This window comes from Phoenix dactylifera, chromosome 9 (assembly GCF_051530095.1).
Source record: "Phoenix dactylifera cultivar Ajwa chromosome 9, Ajwa_hap1_PhDact_Kaust_v1.1, whole genome shotgun sequence".
NCBI classification, from domain to species: Eukaryota; Viridiplantae; Streptophyta; class Magnoliopsida; order Arecales; family Arecaceae; genus Phoenix; species Phoenix dactylifera.
Window position 1 is genome coordinate 7,796,021 of NC_143198.1, and position 18,631 is coordinate 7,814,651.

At 45.6% G+C, this 18,631-nt stretch overlaps 2 protein-coding genes across 2 annotated transcripts; both read right to left on the reverse strand.

Moving 5' to 3' along the window:
* Positions 1–1,201: 1,201 nt before the first annotated feature.
* On the reverse strand, positions 1,202–3,033 carry LOC149752812 (uncharacterized). The gene is made up of 2 exons (XM_089925439.1): positions 2,191–3,033; positions 1,202–1,249 (listed from the first exon to the last, which is right to left on the reverse strand). The coding sequence occupies exons 1-2, from the start codon at positions 3,031–3,033 to the stop codon at positions 1,202–1,204; spliced, it is 891 nt and encodes a 296-aa protein (XP_089781565.1).
* A 13,959-nt stretch (positions 3,034–16,992) lies between these two features.
* LOC103721093 (uncharacterized) lies at positions 16,993–18,192 on the reverse strand. Its single transcript, XM_039132184.3, has one exon. It carries the CDS (start codon positions 18,148–18,150, stop codon positions 17,344–17,346), a length of 807 nt encoding a protein of 268 aa, XP_038988112.3. The 5' UTR covers positions 18,151–18,192; the 3' UTR covers positions 16,993–17,343.
* Between the last annotated feature and the right edge of the window lie 439 nt (positions 18,193–18,631).

Consider the following 18,631-nt stretch of genomic DNA (forward strand, 5'->3'; position numbering starts at 1 on the left):
ATAGGGGAGGGAGGGAGGAGAGGTTGCAAACACCTGCAGAGGACCACAGAGGGCCGGTGGAGGCTTTCAAAATAGGAAATACAGTCGCGGCCTTGGCCTCCGCCGGCCCTCCACAGGCGTTTGCGGCCGCTTATTCTCCCTCCCTCCCATGCTCGATCTCTCTTTCTCTTCATCTTCTTTGGCTCCTATAGTGAACCGGTTTTAAAGCCGGAATCGTACCAGTAGGCCACCGGTATGATTCAGAATTGGCGAAACCATCCGAATCGAGACGATTCGGTATTCTTTGGTCCAAATCCATGCTTGAGTCCTAGTCACAGAAGGACAAAGAGACCTTTGATATTTAAGTCCCACATGAACATAGTAGGAAGAAGTGGTCTCTTGAGTTAGAGCGCTTAGCAGTCTCCGCACGTATTGGGATGGCCTTCATCACCGACCTTCTGGCATCCTCAAAATCAGCTTCAATAGCAGTGTATTGGATGGTGGTACTGTTGGTGGGATGGGGTTTGCAATTTGCAAACCCGGCTCACTTTGGTGGCTACAGGGAGGTATTGCATTCATAACACCGGAGTCCTTTTGCATTTGCAATTTTGGTCCCTTAAACCTTGGATATTATACTTGAAGGAGATTCCAAAATAGTAGCTATCTAATTCTAAACCAATTGATATAAATGATATTTCTCACCCTATTCTAGCAAATATTAGAAAGTTCAAAGTTATTCACGTCTATAGAGAAGCGAATAGTACAATGGATTGAGCAGCTTCACATGTTGCTCATGCTGTTCGGTGCATTGGAGAACTTGTGCATTACCTCCTACTCGATTTTGAAATATTTTTTATTCTAATGTTAATGCTTGTATCAAGTCCAGGTGGCTATTAAGTCTAGCATTGTAGTTAATGCTAGGATGTTAATACTTTTATTCTAGCATTGTAGTAAGATATGAAAATGGTGTTCCAAAGTCTCTTGGCTATCAAGTCCAGGTGGACGGAGGATAGCAGCCTGAGGGTGGCTGCCAGCTTTCTGCCGCTGGATGTCGTAGTTGAGATGATGGAAAATATGGGCCTAATTCGGCCGGTTTCTAAGAGTGGGTACGGGGGGCTCTTTGGGCCTTGGCGGAGGACAAAACTCTGGGATCAAACTGCTTTCCTTCTTTCTTTTTCAGGAGATATTAGTGCACCATCCGGAGGGTGATAATAAAGGCAGTCTAGCTGTTCTTCAGCATGGCGTCGATGGCAGATGCTTGGAAGGCAACCTGCATCACCTTCATTCTAAAATGCTAGGATGCGACAAAGCCTAGCCATTTTAGGTCGATCAGTCTTTGCACTACTCTTTACAAGGTAGTGGCGAAGATTATGGTGGGCAGGAGAAGTTGTTGCTGCTCGAACTCATCAGTCAGGAGCAGGGGGCATTTATGGGGAGTTGGAGCATTACCGATAATGTCCTAGTTGCTCAGAAAATAATGTGGGATGTGTAGCATGCTCCGAGGCAGTGGAGCTACATTGTAGTGAGGCTGAATATGGAGAGAGCCTATGATAGAGTCCGCGAGGACTTCCTCAGATTTGCGCTGGGGAGCTTTGGCTATCACGAGACCTAGATAGGCTGGGTTCTTGGCTATGTGCAGAGGCCGCCCTTTTTTTTTTTTTTTTTTTTTTTGCTAAAGCGGGTAATTCATACAACACGGGTACGAATACACCCAATAGAGTCAGAAAACAAAAGGTCCCGAAGTGCTCCGGGCATCTCTCTCTCTCCATACCATAGGGTGTCTCCTGAGTGGCTCGCAACATATGCCGCCACCCAGTCGGCCGCCCCATTGGCCTCACGGTATACATGCATGGCTCGGAATGTAACACACTCCCTTGCCATCTCAAAAATGTCGAACAGTAAGGGATGGACCCCCCCATGGCTGCTTGGGCCCTTTCGGACCCAGCTGATCACAGTAGCCGAATCTCCCTCTAAAAGGATAGACCGCGCCTGAAGCACTCGCCGCGCATAGCACAAGCCCGTCCAAGCCGCCCGCAGCTCTGCCCCAGGTACCGAAGTGTCAAAAAGATGGCAGCCCCCCGCTGCCACTGCGCCAGCACTCGGCCCCCTGATGACGAATCCCGCCCCTCCTCTCCTACCTCCATCCAAAACTGAGCCGTCAAAGTTGACCTTGAGGAAGCTCGGGGGTGGGGGCTCCCAGGTAAAGAATACCCTATGTGGAGCAGCCGAAGCAGTGTGGGGGCCCCAGATGTCCCGAGCTGTCAAAGGTCTGTAGGCTAGGTCTACATGTGTGATCTCTGCTGCCTGTGCTCGAGCCCGCTCCATCACGAACCGCGGAGATAGCCTGCCCTCGCCAAAGATCCGGGCTTTCCTGGCTAACCATACCTGGTAAGCTGAGCAGGACGCCTGAATAGCCAAGCTGCGCATCTGTGGAATACCAGCCCATCGCTGAACCGCCTCCAAAAACCAATCCCTCCGGCTCCAAACCTCCTCCGGAATCTCAGTCAGGCTCCACACACCTCGCGCCCGGTCACACTGGAAAAGCACATGATCCACCGACTCGTCCATCCCACAATCTGGGCATAGGGGGGAAAGACTCACTCCTCGTCCACTCAACACTGAGCACGTCGGCAGACGCTCCCAGGCCACCTTCCAGAGGAAAAGAGCGACCCTCGGATGTAGCCCAAACCTCCACACCCAGCCACAGTCCAAGCCTGGCACTGACATCCGCTGAATAGCTCGAGAGACATCACCGACCCCAACTCTCGCTCTACAAGTAGTGCTCCAAACCCTAACATCTGGGCCTGCGGATCCCGGAATGGGGAGCGTCCGAACCCGCTCCGCCAAATGCTCTCCAAACAACTGGCCAAGTCTGTCACCATCCCACTCCGCCGTCCCTGGCCTGAGAAGGTCAGAAACTCGAAGCCCCTCTACTCCCTCGCCACTAAACATCGTCGGCCATAATCTCAATGGGAGTGAATCCACCCACGGATCCTCAATCACATCAATGCTCCGTCCGTCGCCGACCAGCCATCTGGACTGTGCCAGGGCCATCGGCACATACCTCCCGATCTCTCGCCACATAAAGGAAAACCTCCGGCTGCCGACCGCCTGCACAGTGGCTCCGCCTCGACCATATCTAGCAGTCATGATCTGGCTCCAAAAACTATGTGGCTCGAGAACAAACTGCACCGCTCACCGTGCCAGAAGGGCCTCGCGCCGCGCCAGGAGTGACTGCACCCCGAGGCCACCCTCACGCAGGGGGCAAGCATACTCTCTCCCAAGCCACCAGATGTACTCCATGACCCCCCCCACAAGAGCCCCATAGGAAGCTCCTCATGAGCCTCTCGATCTCCTCCAGGACCCTCTTTGGCAAGACAGTATGTGCCATCAGATAAATGGGCATGGAAAATAGTACTGACCTGATCAGCGTCAACCTGCCCATCATAGAGAGTGATGATGCTCTCCAACCCTCTAGCCTGCTCCGCACCCTCTCCAACAAGATAGAGCACTCCGCCACCCGCAGTCTCCTCCCTGTGAGGGGGACTCCTAGGTAAACCAGGGTCCCCTCGTCCTCCTGCATCCCCAAAATCGCCCGTACCTCCCGTCGTGTCCTCCGCTCCGTGCTCGGACTGAAGTATATGGCAGATTTTTGGAGGTTGACTCTCTGCCCAGACATCTCACAGTATCCCTCCAAAACTCCCTGAAGAGCTCTCGCATCAGTCTCTCTCGCCCTGGCGAGCAAGAGGCAGTCGTATGCAAAAAGTAAGTGAGAGATGGGGCGGGCACCCGGGGCTGGGCTATAGGCTACCAACTCCCGGTTCCCACAAGCAACATGCAAAGCACGTGATAGTACATCAGAGCAAATGATAAATAGATACGGGGAGAGAGGACATCCCTGACGAAGACCCATGGTGGCTCGAAAGAAAGGCGATGGTGTGCCATTGATCAGGATGGAAAAATTAGGCCCGTGCACACATCCCAATATCCAGTCAATCCAAATCTGGTGGAATCCGAAGCTCTCTAGCGCTCGCCGAAGGAAATTCTACCGTATCCGGTCATAGGCGCGCTCCATGTCCAGCTTTACTGCCATCAAACACCGCCTCCTCGAGGCGCGCAGTAGGTCCCCCATCATCTCTTGTGCTAGCAGAATATTGTCAGAAATATTCCTCCCCCCCACAAAAGCTCCCTGCTCCTGGCTAATGATCCTCGGCAATATATCTTTCATCCTCCTCACCATGATCTTCGCAACCACCTTGTACATAGTAGTGCATAAGCTAATAGGTCTATAGTGACTCGGTTCCGAAGCATCCTGACGCTTCGGTATCAATGTTATAAAGGTGGCCTTCCAATCATCTGCCATCACTGCCCGACCAAAATAAAACTGTACTGCCTCCACCACTCCCCTCCGAATAATGCACCAATATCTCCGAAAGAAGAAAGGTGGGAATCCATCCGGTCCTGGGGCCTTATCCTCGGCCAGACTCCATACCGCCTCCTGCACCTCCATTTCTGACACTGGCCGGATCAAAGTTGCATTTTCTGTCTCCTCAACTCTCACCAGCGGCCTAGGGAGCTGACCTGTGACATGTGTCCCACCATCCTCCGTCCACCTGGATCTGAAAAACTCCAACAGCACCCGTCTCACTGCAGCATCCTCCTCCACCCGTGGACCAACTCCAACCCTCAAGGAACGAATCATGTTCCTCTGCCTCCTGATGACTGCCGATCGGTGGAAAAAACTAGTATTCCGGTCACCATCCCTAACCCACTGAACTCTGGACTTCTGCCTCCAAAAGATCTCCTGCTGGCGGAGCAAGGAATGATGAGTAGCTAGTGATCGTCGTAAGTCCACCATCTCCGCCTCCGTGAGCTCCTCTCCCCGATCCTCCCGCCCCTGGAAATCCACTATCTGAGCCTCCACCCCCTCCAATCTCCGAAAAATATTACCGACGACCTCACGGTTCCATCGACGAAGGCGTCGCTTGGTAAGCTCCAGTCTGCGCGACACCCTCTGCATGGCATCCCCCCGTACTGGCATACCCCAAGCCTCCCTGACCACATCCCAGGACTGGGGGTATGACAACCATAACTTCTCGAACCGGAAAGGACTGTGATGAGTGGACCCCGAAGCTGTGGAAATCAGGAGAGGGCAATGGTCAGATGCAATCCGAGGTAGATGACTAACCTGATAGGATGGAAACCGCTGAATCCAATCTGGGGATGCAAGTGCCCTGTCAATCCGCTCCCACACTCTAGCATGCCCAAGCTGATTGTTGCACCATGTGAAACGAGGTCCTGAGAAGCCGAGGTCTACCAACCCATTCCTCTCCAAGACCTCCCGAAACTCCCTTCTGTCCACAGAATCTGAGTAGGCCCTACCTCCTCTTTTCTCACTGGGGCTTAAAATGCAGTTGAAGTCACCTATCACCATAGTCGGTACTCCCTGGGCCAACAGAGTCGTCAATTCATTCCAAAGGGCTCTCCGAGTCCGGTAGTCAGTACTGGCATAAACCCCACATAGAACCCACGGATGGTCATTTGGTTCCGAAAGTACCATCACTACCTGCTGAGAGCAGTTGCAGATGATATCTACTGAGGCTATCCCACGCTTCCATAACACTAGGATGCCCCCAGACAAGCCCCGAGACTCAACTGCAAAAGATCCCCAATCTACTGCCAATCGCCGCTGCACACGGCGTAACCCATCTCCGGACACCCGGGTTTCACAAAGAAAGCAAATATCCGGGCAATGAATCTGAATTAATCTTTTAAAAGATGACAAGAAAGACGGCTTGGCCGCCCCTCTACAGTTCCAAGCTAGTACCTTCATTAACACACAGAAGAAGAGTTACTGCCCTCTTGCCCCGGGCCGAACACACCTGATGCAGCAGTCGCTTCTCCCTCCATCGATGCCAAAGTGTCTCCCTGGATCACAGCTCTCAGCAAATCTACCACCTTCCCGTGCTCCAAAATCGGTGAAGATGATCCCTGCCCGGAGCCTCCTGACAAACCTCTCCTCACCACAACCCCTGAAGGCGATGGGATGGAACTCTTCATCTCCATTGTGTGCCCCATCACAGGCTTCCCCTTCCCTGATGGCGTACGAGAACGGTCGACCTGTTCCTGGATTCACCCAGCCGGAAACACATCAACCATAACCGCACCCGTCCGTGAAGCCGTCTCACCCCCTTCCAACCCCTGTCCGTCGGCGGTGGCCTTCCCATCACCTCTCCTCGCGGCCGTCTGTAGCGGTGGTACTTCCTCCGCCGCTCGCCTTCCGGTCGGCACGGGAACACCTTCCACCGTCGACGTCTTCTCCATCCGTGCTCCACCGGCAGCATCACCCGCCGGTAGAGGGCGGTTAGTGTCACCCGCCGGTAGAGGGCGGTTAGGGTCCCTCGCCGGAGGCAGGGAGGCGCTCTGGAAGTGTCTCCTCCCTGCTTCCCTCCGGCGAGACGCCAGATCGTCGAACGAGATGGAGGAGACCGATCTGGGGAGGGTCGACCCAGTCGCACCCCATCCCGCTCCGGATCGTTTCTTCGTCGGGCTTCTAGCCCGTTTCATCGGACTTGGACCCCGGCCCAACGGCAGTCCAATTGCAACGGCCTGGTCCGTCTCCGCCTGGCCCATACGACCTCGGGTCCCTTCTCCAACCTGATCAACGAGACGTCGTCGTCATTCTTCCACTTCACCAACGGGCTTCATCAAGGTTGCCCTTTGTCCCCTTAATTATTCATTATCTGTGCTAATGTGTTACCTCGCGCTATCTGAGCTGTGTGTCGGGAGTGAGAGATGGACACCTTCGTGTCAGGCCCCGATGCCCAATCAATCTCCCATCTCTTATTTGCAAACGACTGTCTTCTATTAGTCAGGGCGAGGATGAGGGACGCGCCGGCCCTCGAGGTGTCTTGGAGGACTACTGCAAGGCATCAGATCAGAGAGTGAACCTTCACAAGTCTACCATCTGCTTCAGTCCAAAGACGCAGTTGTGGGTGAAGTAGGCTATTAGGGGGCTCCTGGGCATGAGGGAGCAGAAGGGATTGTGGAGTTACCTGAGTGTCCTCATCATGGAAAGGAGAATACGTGTGTCAAAGTGCCTCAGCATGGTGAGCGCATCTACGAGTAGCTTGAGGGTTGGAGAGCAGCCTCATTATCTATGATGGAGAGGTTGATGCAGGTGAGTCGGTCCTCAGCTCCATACCAGTCCATCTCATGTCCAACCCAGTCATTCCGAAGACTGTACTGATGAGGATTGAGCGTCTTCTTCAGAGCTTCCTGTGGGGCTCATATAGCAGCGGACACGGGGTGCACTTGCTGGCGTGGGAGACAGTCTGCCAGTCGACTCGCGAGAGAGAGCTGGGTGTCCAATCTTTTCTCACGAGGAGAGAGACACTGATTGCTCAACATGCGGCAAGACCGGTTCTTGAGCCATAGTGCTTCTGGAGTCAGGTAATGACTGTTTCTTATGGACCGATTACGGTGGGAGGGGTAGCTCAAAGTGGCCAAAGGTGCTCCTTCATGTGGCGAGAGATCTATAGGTACATGTCCACTACCTTGGCTAACACCAGGTGGCTAATTGGTGATGGGTGTACTATGGATATTGTGGAGGACTCTTAGGTGGATGCCTTTCCAAGGAGGCTCTGGCCGACCATGGTCAACGTTGAGGCTGTGGACGGTCTACGGATTTGCAATCTCTTCCCCCTAACATGGCAGGGTGAGATATCAGCTGAATCGGCCATCTGTTTGGCGAGCACCTCGCGGAGAGAGTCTAGTTGCTAGCGATTCTAGAAAGTACTGGTCCGTATGTGAGGGTTTGGTGTATGTCTTGCAGCCTCAAGATCGGAATGAGACATCTACGACCTTCTTCAGTATGAGCAGCGCCCGAGATAGGATTGCACCTGAATTTGGAGGTTTGGTATTCATCCGAGGGTTCCCTATTCCTCTGGAAGGTGGTTTGGGGCCAGCTACCGACGAGATCTATGTTGAGTAGGCGTGGATTGCGCATCTAGCCACACTGCCCTAGGTGCCAGTGGAGGATACTATGGACTACATTTTGTTTCAGTGTGAATGAGTTATGAGAGTTTGGAGGCTCGTCGATATCCTACCGGATGCTCGGTGCTAGTTAGGTCTCTTCACCCAGGCGCTCAGATGGTGGGCCACCAATCCTCATACTCGGTATCTAGCCATTGGGGCGACTTACATTGCTTACCACATTTGGCTGGCTAGGAACACCTAGACCTTTGGAGAGAGCAGTCCTACACGTAGGTTTGTTATGTAGCGGCCCTATGTGCAAGCAACAGAGATCACCCATGCAGGTTTATCAGATAGGCCTTTGACAGCTCGAGGCATATAGGGTTCTACATCTGCTCTTGTAATGCCACAGACGGTGTTTATCATCTAGGAGCCCCCACCCTCGAGTTTTCTCAAGGTCAACTTCGACGGATGCATGTTAGATGGTGGCCGAGGGGGTAGTGCAGGCTTCGTGATTAGAGGCCCGGACTCTAGAGTGGTTGTAGCTAGTAGGTGCCAAATCTTTGATATTATTGTTTCTGGGGCAAAGCTAAGGGCAGCTTGGGCTGGTCTGTATTGAGCTCGGCGTGTTCTGTGGGCAATACAATCCTGCTTGAGGGTGACTCGACTATAGTGATCGGCTGAATCTACGGGTGCACTTGTGGCATGGGTGGCTGCCATCCATTGCTCCAAAATATTTGGGATATGATAGTTGGAGACGCCTTCCAAGCCAAGCATGTCTACAAGGAGGCCATTGGAGCTGTGGATTGGATGGCCTCGTATGTAGTAGATCACTCTAGGGGGGCTCTTTGGATTGGTGGGAGGGAGCTGCCTAGAGCGCTCCGAGACTTGTTACTTTTTGACTTTTTTAGATGTATTCACATTAGAAGTGTATGAGTCATTCATTGTAGCAAAAAAAAAAAAAGCCTCTTGCTAGTTGTGAGGGTATTTTGAGGCACCTTATTGTTAGGTGTCCTTTAGTTAGGCCTGTGGCCTTGAATCTTGAGGGAGAGAGAAGAGACTTGGGAGGTGCATGATAAAATAGTCGAGACCTGGTGTGATAGCTTCTTTATTTTGAGTTTTGTGCTTTTAATAAAAGCTTGCTTATGATTTTTTCTCCAGCTATTCTTCCCAATTTTTTTTCTTACATACCAATAAAAAAAATGGGGCTTGCTGCTGGTGATCCTCGACTGGCCAATCTTATTCCATAAGCGTTCATATTGTTTGGCATGTGGCTAAACAAAGCACAACTTCTATTAGATTTGTTTAAAGCATAGTTTTGAAGCAACAACTTGTTTTTTTGATAGTTTTGAAGGCTATTTTTCGACACGATCCTAGAGCTTTTGATAATTCATTGTACATATGTGCGAATATATGGACTCTATTATGATTTAATATTCAGATTGTGATAGGCAATTTCACCAACATTAAGATGGTCATTATCTAATTTGAAAACTGAATAATAGCAATTATCTAATTTGGAAGTCTATGATCAAATCATATTTGTTAAGAAAAGATTTTTTGGACATCTTGGAAGTCAAAAATGATGTCAATAGCTACTCCTGGTAATAAGATTGTAAGTAAAGATGGATTGTGAAATCTAAGAAGATGATGTGGATTTTCCATTCTACAATGGATAGAGAGAATTATCTCTATATCCAAGATGCAGAAGAACCTAGGAAAGTATGAAATATTTTTGTAGCTATTCACTTGAGATTTAGCAGGGTGAGATATTAAATTGTTCTCGAATAAAATTTGCTTCAACCTTAGGTTTTGGTTCCAGACTTCCTGAAATATCCAAATGAAGTGTAGGGAGTGCTTGATCAATTAGAGGCTAGATTGAGTTTAGAAGAAATTCTAGAGCATGACAAGTTGATTAACTCAAGAATCTCAAGAATCAATGGTATCTGGAAGAAAATCTATAGCCAGAGAAGATAATCATGTGGATATTATATTAAATACAAAAGAGATCATGATTAAAGAAACAGTTGACTTTGAAGAGCCCAGTACTGTATACTGATGCATGAAGATATACTTGCAAAAGATATATTATACACGTCGCATGATGATGAGACCGTGTGGATATACATAGATTGCATGGGTGTGCACGGACCAAATTGGTTTGGGATCGTGGTTGTGCACGAGATACAATCAGATGCAGGTTTTGGTTTGCTAGTACATGCAAGGGTGGCTATTGAAATTTGCAGATGCAAGTAAAGCTTTAAGCAAGGATTAGAAAGTATGACTGACGGATATTTGTTGGTGATGGTTGGATGCTCGATATAATCTTGCATGGTGATGATGAGATCAATATTGAGGGGGAGTGTTAGCAGTTTATGAGTCATCATCAACTTTGGCACGAATGCAGGAGTGATGGGCCGGTAAAGAGTTGCTTGGTGAGGAGTTGCTTGCATAGAGTTGTCAGCATGGAGTTCATAACGAGGGGGAGTGTTAGCAGTTTACTACGAGTCCTAGTTTAGCTAGAATTATATTCCTAATTGTTATTTATAATAGTATTATAACTAGTTTAGTTCAAATAATTACCATGCGAGTCTCAACACTATAGATCTTAAGGTCATGCTTGTTTTGTCTTGCTCTAGGTGTCTCAAGAAGACTAGTGGCTTTTCTAGGTTTTAGGGGTGCAAATATATCAGATCAGGTCAAGTCGGGTCATGAGTGACCTTGCTCTAATCCAGTTTCTTGTTCGGATCCTAATTTTGGACCCAGACTCGATCCGATCTTTTCCAACCCGATAGAAGGTTGGGACAGGTCGGATTGAGTCGGGTCTACCGCTACAATTTTTGACCCAACGGATCATTCGGTCGGGTCGGATCCATATATAACCCTGATCCAACTGAAAAATTCGAATTTAGTTCGGATCCCGGTTAGGTTCAGTTCGGATCCGGGTCGGTCCGGTTTGGGTCAACCCATCCATGGCTTCAAAACTTATACTTGCACCCCGAGAGCTGCAACCCATATGCCCAAATAATTTTATAGATTCAGGTCGGGTCGGGTCGGGTCGTAAGATTAAAAACCTCAAATTATTCAAATTTCAAATGGGTCGAGCCGGGTCTGAATTTAGTGAACCCATATTCGATCCGAAAAATAGAATGAGTTCAATTTTATAACCCGACCTGGCCCCATGGGTCCTCCAAAATAGGTCGGGTCGGGTCTAAGTTGGATTGTGGGTTGTAAGCAGGCCAAGTTTACAGGTTTACTAGGTTTGCAGGTTTATATGTTTATAGGCCGGGTCTAATTTGCAGCCTTACTAGGCTCATAGGTTTGGAGGATGTTGGGTGACCAGGCCAAGCTGTGGGGCAAGATGGTAAGCAGCTCTATAGAAGTTGACAACTACTTTGGTGATAATGTTGGTGGCAAGAAATAGAGTGGGGTAGGGATGCTGATCTCCAAATGAGACAAGCCACTGTGCCATTACTTAAAGCTAGTTGAGTAGGGCGCTAGGGAAAGGGATGGGCGGAAAGGGAAGGAGAAAAATCTGGATACCTATGAAAGTAACATATTTTATATTGTATTTAACATTATATGTATGATATAGCAAAAGAAGTTTTATATGTAGACCATTTAAGTTTATTTTACATGCATAACATGCCCTTATTTTTCTATATATATATATATTTTAATTTTATAACTTGAGCTGGTAAGTGCACCTCTATAGATTGGAATTTCTTACAATATCCTTTAAAAAGCATTTATTTTTAAATAATATTTTACCCTTAACAAAATTTGATAGAAGGGAAGACAAGATGCACGGGAGAAGCCACCGGAAGAGGAACCAAGAAGGTGCCAATAAAAAGGCAACAATATGTCTAAATATCACATGCATAAGCTTAGCCTATAAGGAACAAAGGTCCTTTGTATATTTTATTAATTTCGTATAAAATTAATTAGCTATGTTTAGCAAGAACATATGCATAATAAGCTAATTCAAAAGGCATATCTCTTGCCTTTTGATTCAGAGCCTAATTAGATTTATTTTTATAAGAGACTTTTCAAAATTCAACCTTGAAAGAAGAAGAAGTTTTTCACCTCTTCAGGCCACTTTATTTGTTCACTCAGTACCAGGTTTCGGTCTTCAATAGCAGTCACAAGGTTTTGTACAGTTTAATTAGCATATATATTTTTTTTCATAGGTCTATCCACACATACAGTATACATGCGTGCATATATAATTGTCGAAAGGTGAATAGTAAAGTACAATTTTTTTATAATAATGTTTTTTGCCTAGCCTCTAAAGGGAACAAGACTCCACCTAGGCCCATTGTGAACACACTAGTTGAAGTTGGCCTATCTCAAACCATCACTATTAATTACATTTATGTTTAAGCTTGTAGTCAATTTGTTAACACTAGTCTGAGGCAGGTAATCTTTCACAATCCATTGGCCATAATATATTTCACTATCAGCTCTAATAATTATGCCGGGGAAAGAATATTTGCATGTGCGATTTCTTTCCTTTTTTTTCTTTTCTATTTTTTTCTTCTCTTTTCTTTTTCTTTTCTTTGAAAACAAAATTACATGTGATTTCTTATGGAATAACAACCATTCGAGAAACTAAAGAGTGGAGATGGTATGTGAATCCTTCCTTCATGCGAAAGATCCAATGCCCATCCTTTATCTTGACATACCCCAAATCATAATCCATGGTAGCTATGTGCTCAGTGCCATTGGTCCAAACTAAATCTTAGAAAAAAGCTTAACCATTATGGCCTACTTCTGTGGGTGCTAAATGATATGCCCAAGCTAGCTGCCATTTTATTACCTTTCATGGATTTTTAAAATCCAGAAAGCCGATCGTACCCAGATTCTCTCGTTGAAACATGTCACACAAAGACAATGCAAGCAACCTAACCCGTCCAACGGACATTCCTGTCACTATCAAACATCACCATTTCGGCTGCAGCTCATTTCGTGCCAAGAGGGCGTAGTTATACTTCGATATTGATGGAGGGGAAATAGCTGCGAAGCACGAGTATGGACTCAATCATGGAGTAGGTTGATTCAGTCTAAAAGTCATGAGTGATCTCGACATGATTTGAACACGTTTTGTATATATGGTCCCTTTTTTTAACACTTACAGTTGCCAGAAAAATTCTAGACTATTGACACTAAAAGAATTTAATCCTGGAACCACCACCTCTAGTTAGGTCTTCATGTTTGCTGTTTTGAATGGCCAGGAATAATATCCTTTGAATTATCAAAATATTCATATCACCGGCTTTTCTTTAGCCAAATTAAGGCTTTTCTATTGTTCTATTTATTTTTTTGGTGAACAGCCATATGATTCTTTAAACTATTCTCTTATATATATTTGAACTAATCAAGGACTATTTTATTCCCAATCTTTTACAAACTTAACGAAAGTTATTTGTCGTAGCTAGTATGGCTATTGCAGTTGTTATCTCTTGCAAACTTATTTAGCATGAATAAATATATAACGATAGATGTATCAAGTATGTTCTATTTTCTATTCTTATGTTTTTAAGATTTAAGTTCTTAACTTTGGTCAAACTATTAGTAATTGAGTTTTGAATGATTAGCCTTAACCAAATTATTTGCTAGACGCCTAAGTTATCCGCTTATCGCCATGCACATATAGGATTAAAATTCTGATAAAGTAGCTGGCACTGGAACAGACAATCCCATGACAACCTTCAAATCAATAAGTCAACGACCCATCAATCTTGTGATCAAGCAAACGTGCATCAGGATGCACCACCGGCCTTCTGTGGATTTGATGGCCATTGCTCCCCTTTAACTACCACACGAACATACTACACGACACTTCAAGAAATCTTTGGGCCGACCACCGTATTAGTCTACACTCAGTAGATAGATGCATGCTATGACAGGACCATACTATGATCTTGTCCTCACACTTGAAAGATAATGATGTTGCTAATTAGCTTGCTAATATGTTTGCTTAAGTGACAATTTCTTACTTCCGTATACTCTTTGATTCCTAAAGGTACTTGGAAGTTTTGGCTTCAGTACAAATTGATGATTTAGCAATAACATATTAGATAAATGTAAATGCCATCTAGCTTTACATTTGTTGCTGCTGGAAATTGGTCTGCGACCCAGGCGCCAGAGTTGGTAGCGGTCGCTAGAGTTTCCAGCTTGTTTGTCATCCGGAGCGGAGCGATTGGATGGGATTGTTGCATGTCTCCACGACGATACTTTGATGGAGTTGAAAGATGAAGAAACGGTTTTAGACGATGCTCTGATGCTGCCTGTAACATAAAATAGCAAAAATAAAAAAATCCATCCACCAAAATATATCCGATAGGAAATCGAAGGGCTATCAAGACTGCAATATATATTATAGGCGATGGCCAGAACCCATCATCGAGTAGTTTGATGGGTATATATTGGTTGATAAGCCAATAAGTCATGTATCTTGCTTGTAAATCTCTCCTGCGTTATCGGAAGCAAGATTTGCTCAAATAATGTGTTTGTTAGGAAAGCTTTATACATTCTAAATGAAGCGGCATGGATGCTCCCATAGGCATGCCAGGTGGCAACTTGAATTTTTTTTAAAGAAATCCATTATCAATGCATTATTGGGCAACCCACATCATGTAGGGTACCAGGTAAAGATATTTGCTTCAAACAAAGGAGCCCTCCAACCATTTGAGACAGCCATAACATCCACGTCTAAACCCTGCCAAACTCAAGATGTTTGGTGATCGTGAACTTGCGAGTAGACCTCACAGCAAATGAATCCTTTGCCTCTGCGTCCTCAGCTGTGAGGCCTTGCTTGGAGTTCGTCATATACTTTCATAGGGGCGGCCATGGCGAGACAACTTGTCTCCCTCCCTGGGCCCCACTACTTGTCCTCATATCGCTTGGACGGTGAGAAAAGCAATGGCTATTTTACGATCATGAACAGTCTCTCACATAAAGAAGTCTCTTTAAAACCTTTCCCCTTCTCCAAAGACAAAGGTTGAGGGAAGAAGAAAGGAGAGGCAGAGGGACAAACATCTCTCGGTGTCTCAATCAAAGCAACCAATTAGAGGGGTCAGTGAGGCCACCAACTTGACCACCCAGCCCTCAAGTGAGAGTAAAAGGAAGAGGACTAAAGAAACGTGGCAGGAATCCAATTTGTCATGTAAATCTTCAGGCAGCTCAAAAGTTTTGGCATGGTCATGTGGGCGGTTTGGGGGTGCCGGCTTTTGACTGGGCTTGCATGGGTTTTGCTGTGAGCAAATACGAGCTGCGATTGCCCACATTCATGGGGAAGACTGCAACTAGGAAAGTGACGTTGGACGGTGGAAGAAAGGTTTGGGCATCGTCTCTTCTGGTTTCTTTGGGAGTAACAAAGCAGCTTCCATTTAGATCTAGCTGTCTATAGGCTTGATTAATTAGGAGATAGATGTTTAGCTATGGGAGCTACATGCATCCCAGGGGGAACTTGGAGGAACCAAGAGATGCCTTGGTAGGAAAATTATGTAAAAACTATGGTTGGCTTAAAGACAATTTGGTGGATTATTCTGAAGTTTATATGGCTTTTAATTATTGTTGCCATTCACATTTTGGGCAATATGCTGGGTGTGTGAACCCATCATGAGCTGAACTCAGGACCTCTCATTCAATTTGTCTCTAACTAATATATAAAGTTCTTCCGTGGAGAGTCTATTCACAAATGAATGAGTTAGCATAGATCTAGTATTCCAATACTAAATGATGGAGGATATTAGGTCTATTCAATAATAAAGATTATATTTATAGTTTCCTTAGCTTTTCTTCTTCTCTCTTTTAAAAGATTTGTTGGTTGATTTGCCATGCAAAATATATGCTAGATTGTGGCCAACACTTATCTATTATTTGGGAAAATAGATGATGCAACAATGATAAAATTCTTTAGAACAAGAATATGTGAGGGCTCATACGGACATTTGTTCAGTTCCACATCAGTTATTCGCTGAATAGATTTTAGATACTTGTACAAAATCAAAAAACTCAAATAATACTTTCTGATTAGCCATTTGGATGAGGTCCTGAGTTGTTACAAAACATATACTCAACACTTATTATTTGGGCATGGCTACTGTCTTGTCTAGATCAAAAGGTTCAAAATCTCCATATTATCCTAACCACCTCATGGATGGATTTTCTTTTCTTTTTTTTTTCATTAAGAGAGGTCTTCTTTCAATAAAATCACATAGCTCTTTACCAAAATAAATAAATAAATAAATAAAAATGATATAGCTAACTCATGTTCGAAATTGAATGGCAAAACTTTCATTCTCTCTCAAGTTCAATATGTTATGTAGGAATCCGACTAAAATTTGCACATGGTGGACATAGTAGAAAATGCATTTGAGATATGAACATCTACAAGGATTTTTGACTTATTTCCTGTACAAGTTCGAAGTATGCATTGTATCCAAGACCCTAAATCATGCAATGGAGGCTTGTCATAGTTAGAGCTGAGATCTGCCCGACAATTTGAACATGAAGAGGCTTCCTCTGAAAGGGTGGGACATTCAAGTACTTTAGAGGCCTCCATGCAGCTCAGGTGAGATACAAATACCAATCAAACAAGATAGCTTAGTCTTTTCTTATCCCCATAGTCACTATTCGAACAAGTAATGTAACATTTTTGCGATTTAAGTCCAACCAACTAAGGATCTTCACATTGATGCTCAATCAGGGAAGGTGCAGAATAACATGATAAGTGTGACCAAGTTAAATAAGAAAAGCCCCACCAGTCCTTTAGCAGCAATAAATCCAAGGCATGTGTAAAGAGATGTAAGCAGAGCACAAGAGATGAGACCTAACTGTTAAAGAACAGTATAGACGTGCTCCCACAGCTTTGAGTAAAGACATCAGATAGGTACTTTAATATTTCTGAGACATTTCAAACTGTCTCATTTCCTCTGAAGGGCACACAGCTTGGACAAAGGAGGATTCAGCACCCATATGAACTATAATATAGCATGGAATATACATGCAGAAACTCTTAATTAGTTGGCCAATTTAGCCGTATAATTTTTATGAACTTGATTTTTTTTCCCCTGAGAATAATTAACTTCGAGGCAGTATAAGCATTTGCATCGCAGCCTAATGCATAATGTTCATCCTTTTTTTTTCATTCAATCTACTGTAACCTGGAAGATCGACATCTTTAATCTCTAAAAAGTGTGCTTCTACTTAATTAGGCTCAAAAATATTTGCAGCACTTCATCAGCTGGAAAGAGAGATTTTTTTTTTTTTTGCTACTAAGCTTAAAATTATTTTGTTCTTGACATGTTACATAGACTGACATTTCCCAAAGACAGCTTCCCCCACTACACAGTGAACTCAGCTCTACCAAGAGCACACATTCTATTAGTTTCTCAGCTGAAGCCTAATCTCCCTGTTGAATCTCCTAATAAATTCCTCCACCCTCTTATTAAGCTCCTCGTCCGACAACATCGAGTACTCATTTTCCTCCAAATTTGGATAATTTCTCTTCTCTGTCGCTGACCGGCGGAGTGGCAAGTTTGAATGCGCACTTCCCACCAATGTGTGATGATTTCTCTTCTCTGTGACCGACCGTTGGAGTGGCAACTTTGAATGCTCTACCTCCTCCATCCTGTGATGGTCTTTCTTCTCCGTCACCGACCGGCGCAGTGGCTTCTCATGCACAGCCTTACTTTCGTCAACTTCTACTCCCGGCAGGAGGAGTGACTTCTCCTTCACAACTACAGTTTTATACACAGGTTTTTGTGACTTGGGGACTGAGTTCTCTATTACAACTATACTCTTGTCGACAACTACATCCGACTGGCTCGGAGCAAGTACTGGTTCTTTTGGCCTCTCTTTAGTGCTAGTCTCAGGTGGTGGATCTGCAGCAAGGCATGCACTTCTTGCCCTGCTATGTTCGATGAACTCATCGTAGAGATCGCTGGTCTCGTTTGATGAGGAAAACATGCCAGAGTCGGCGGCGACGATGATGATGATGGAGTTGGACATGAGGAACCAGAAGGTGGTGTCTTTGAAGAGAGTGGATGGGGGGATGTGGAGGAGAGAGACATAGAGGACAGGGAGGGAGATGACTAAGATGGAGATGGTTATCTTCCTTGCCATGGGGGGCTTGCTGTCGTTGGAACTGTGGTTGGGCTTGGTCATGATGACGTTTGGTGATTGTTCCATCCTTGGAGACTTCTCTCCTTATAATTTGGGCTTGTGGAGGCTGGGGAGGGGCTTTTATAGGGAAAGGGAGGCAGTTCTAAGGCAAAATCTGTGGCCAAAAATAATGGAAATCTAGAGAGTTGGGGAACTGTCGAATCTTGGTCGAGCACCTAAATTAGCCCCTGCTGCTCTCTAATCAAACGCCCACTCTTCGGACGGTGAATAAAGTTAGCCCGGTTATTTGGATGGTCCACAAGTAGACAAAAAGTTTGAATTGATCAGAACAAAAATTTTGGTCTCATTGATGTCTTTAGCTTTGGCAAACTAAAAATTTCTTACTATGGGGTTGATATCCGGCAGATTTTCAATTAGATAAAGCACATGTCCAACCCATAAGAGTCGATGCAGCCCAAAATTATCAAGTAAATGTTCCGGAGATTTGAACTCCCAATTATGACTCAAAGTGCCAATTTTTTTGAGTTGGTAAAGTCTTCTCTCTTGA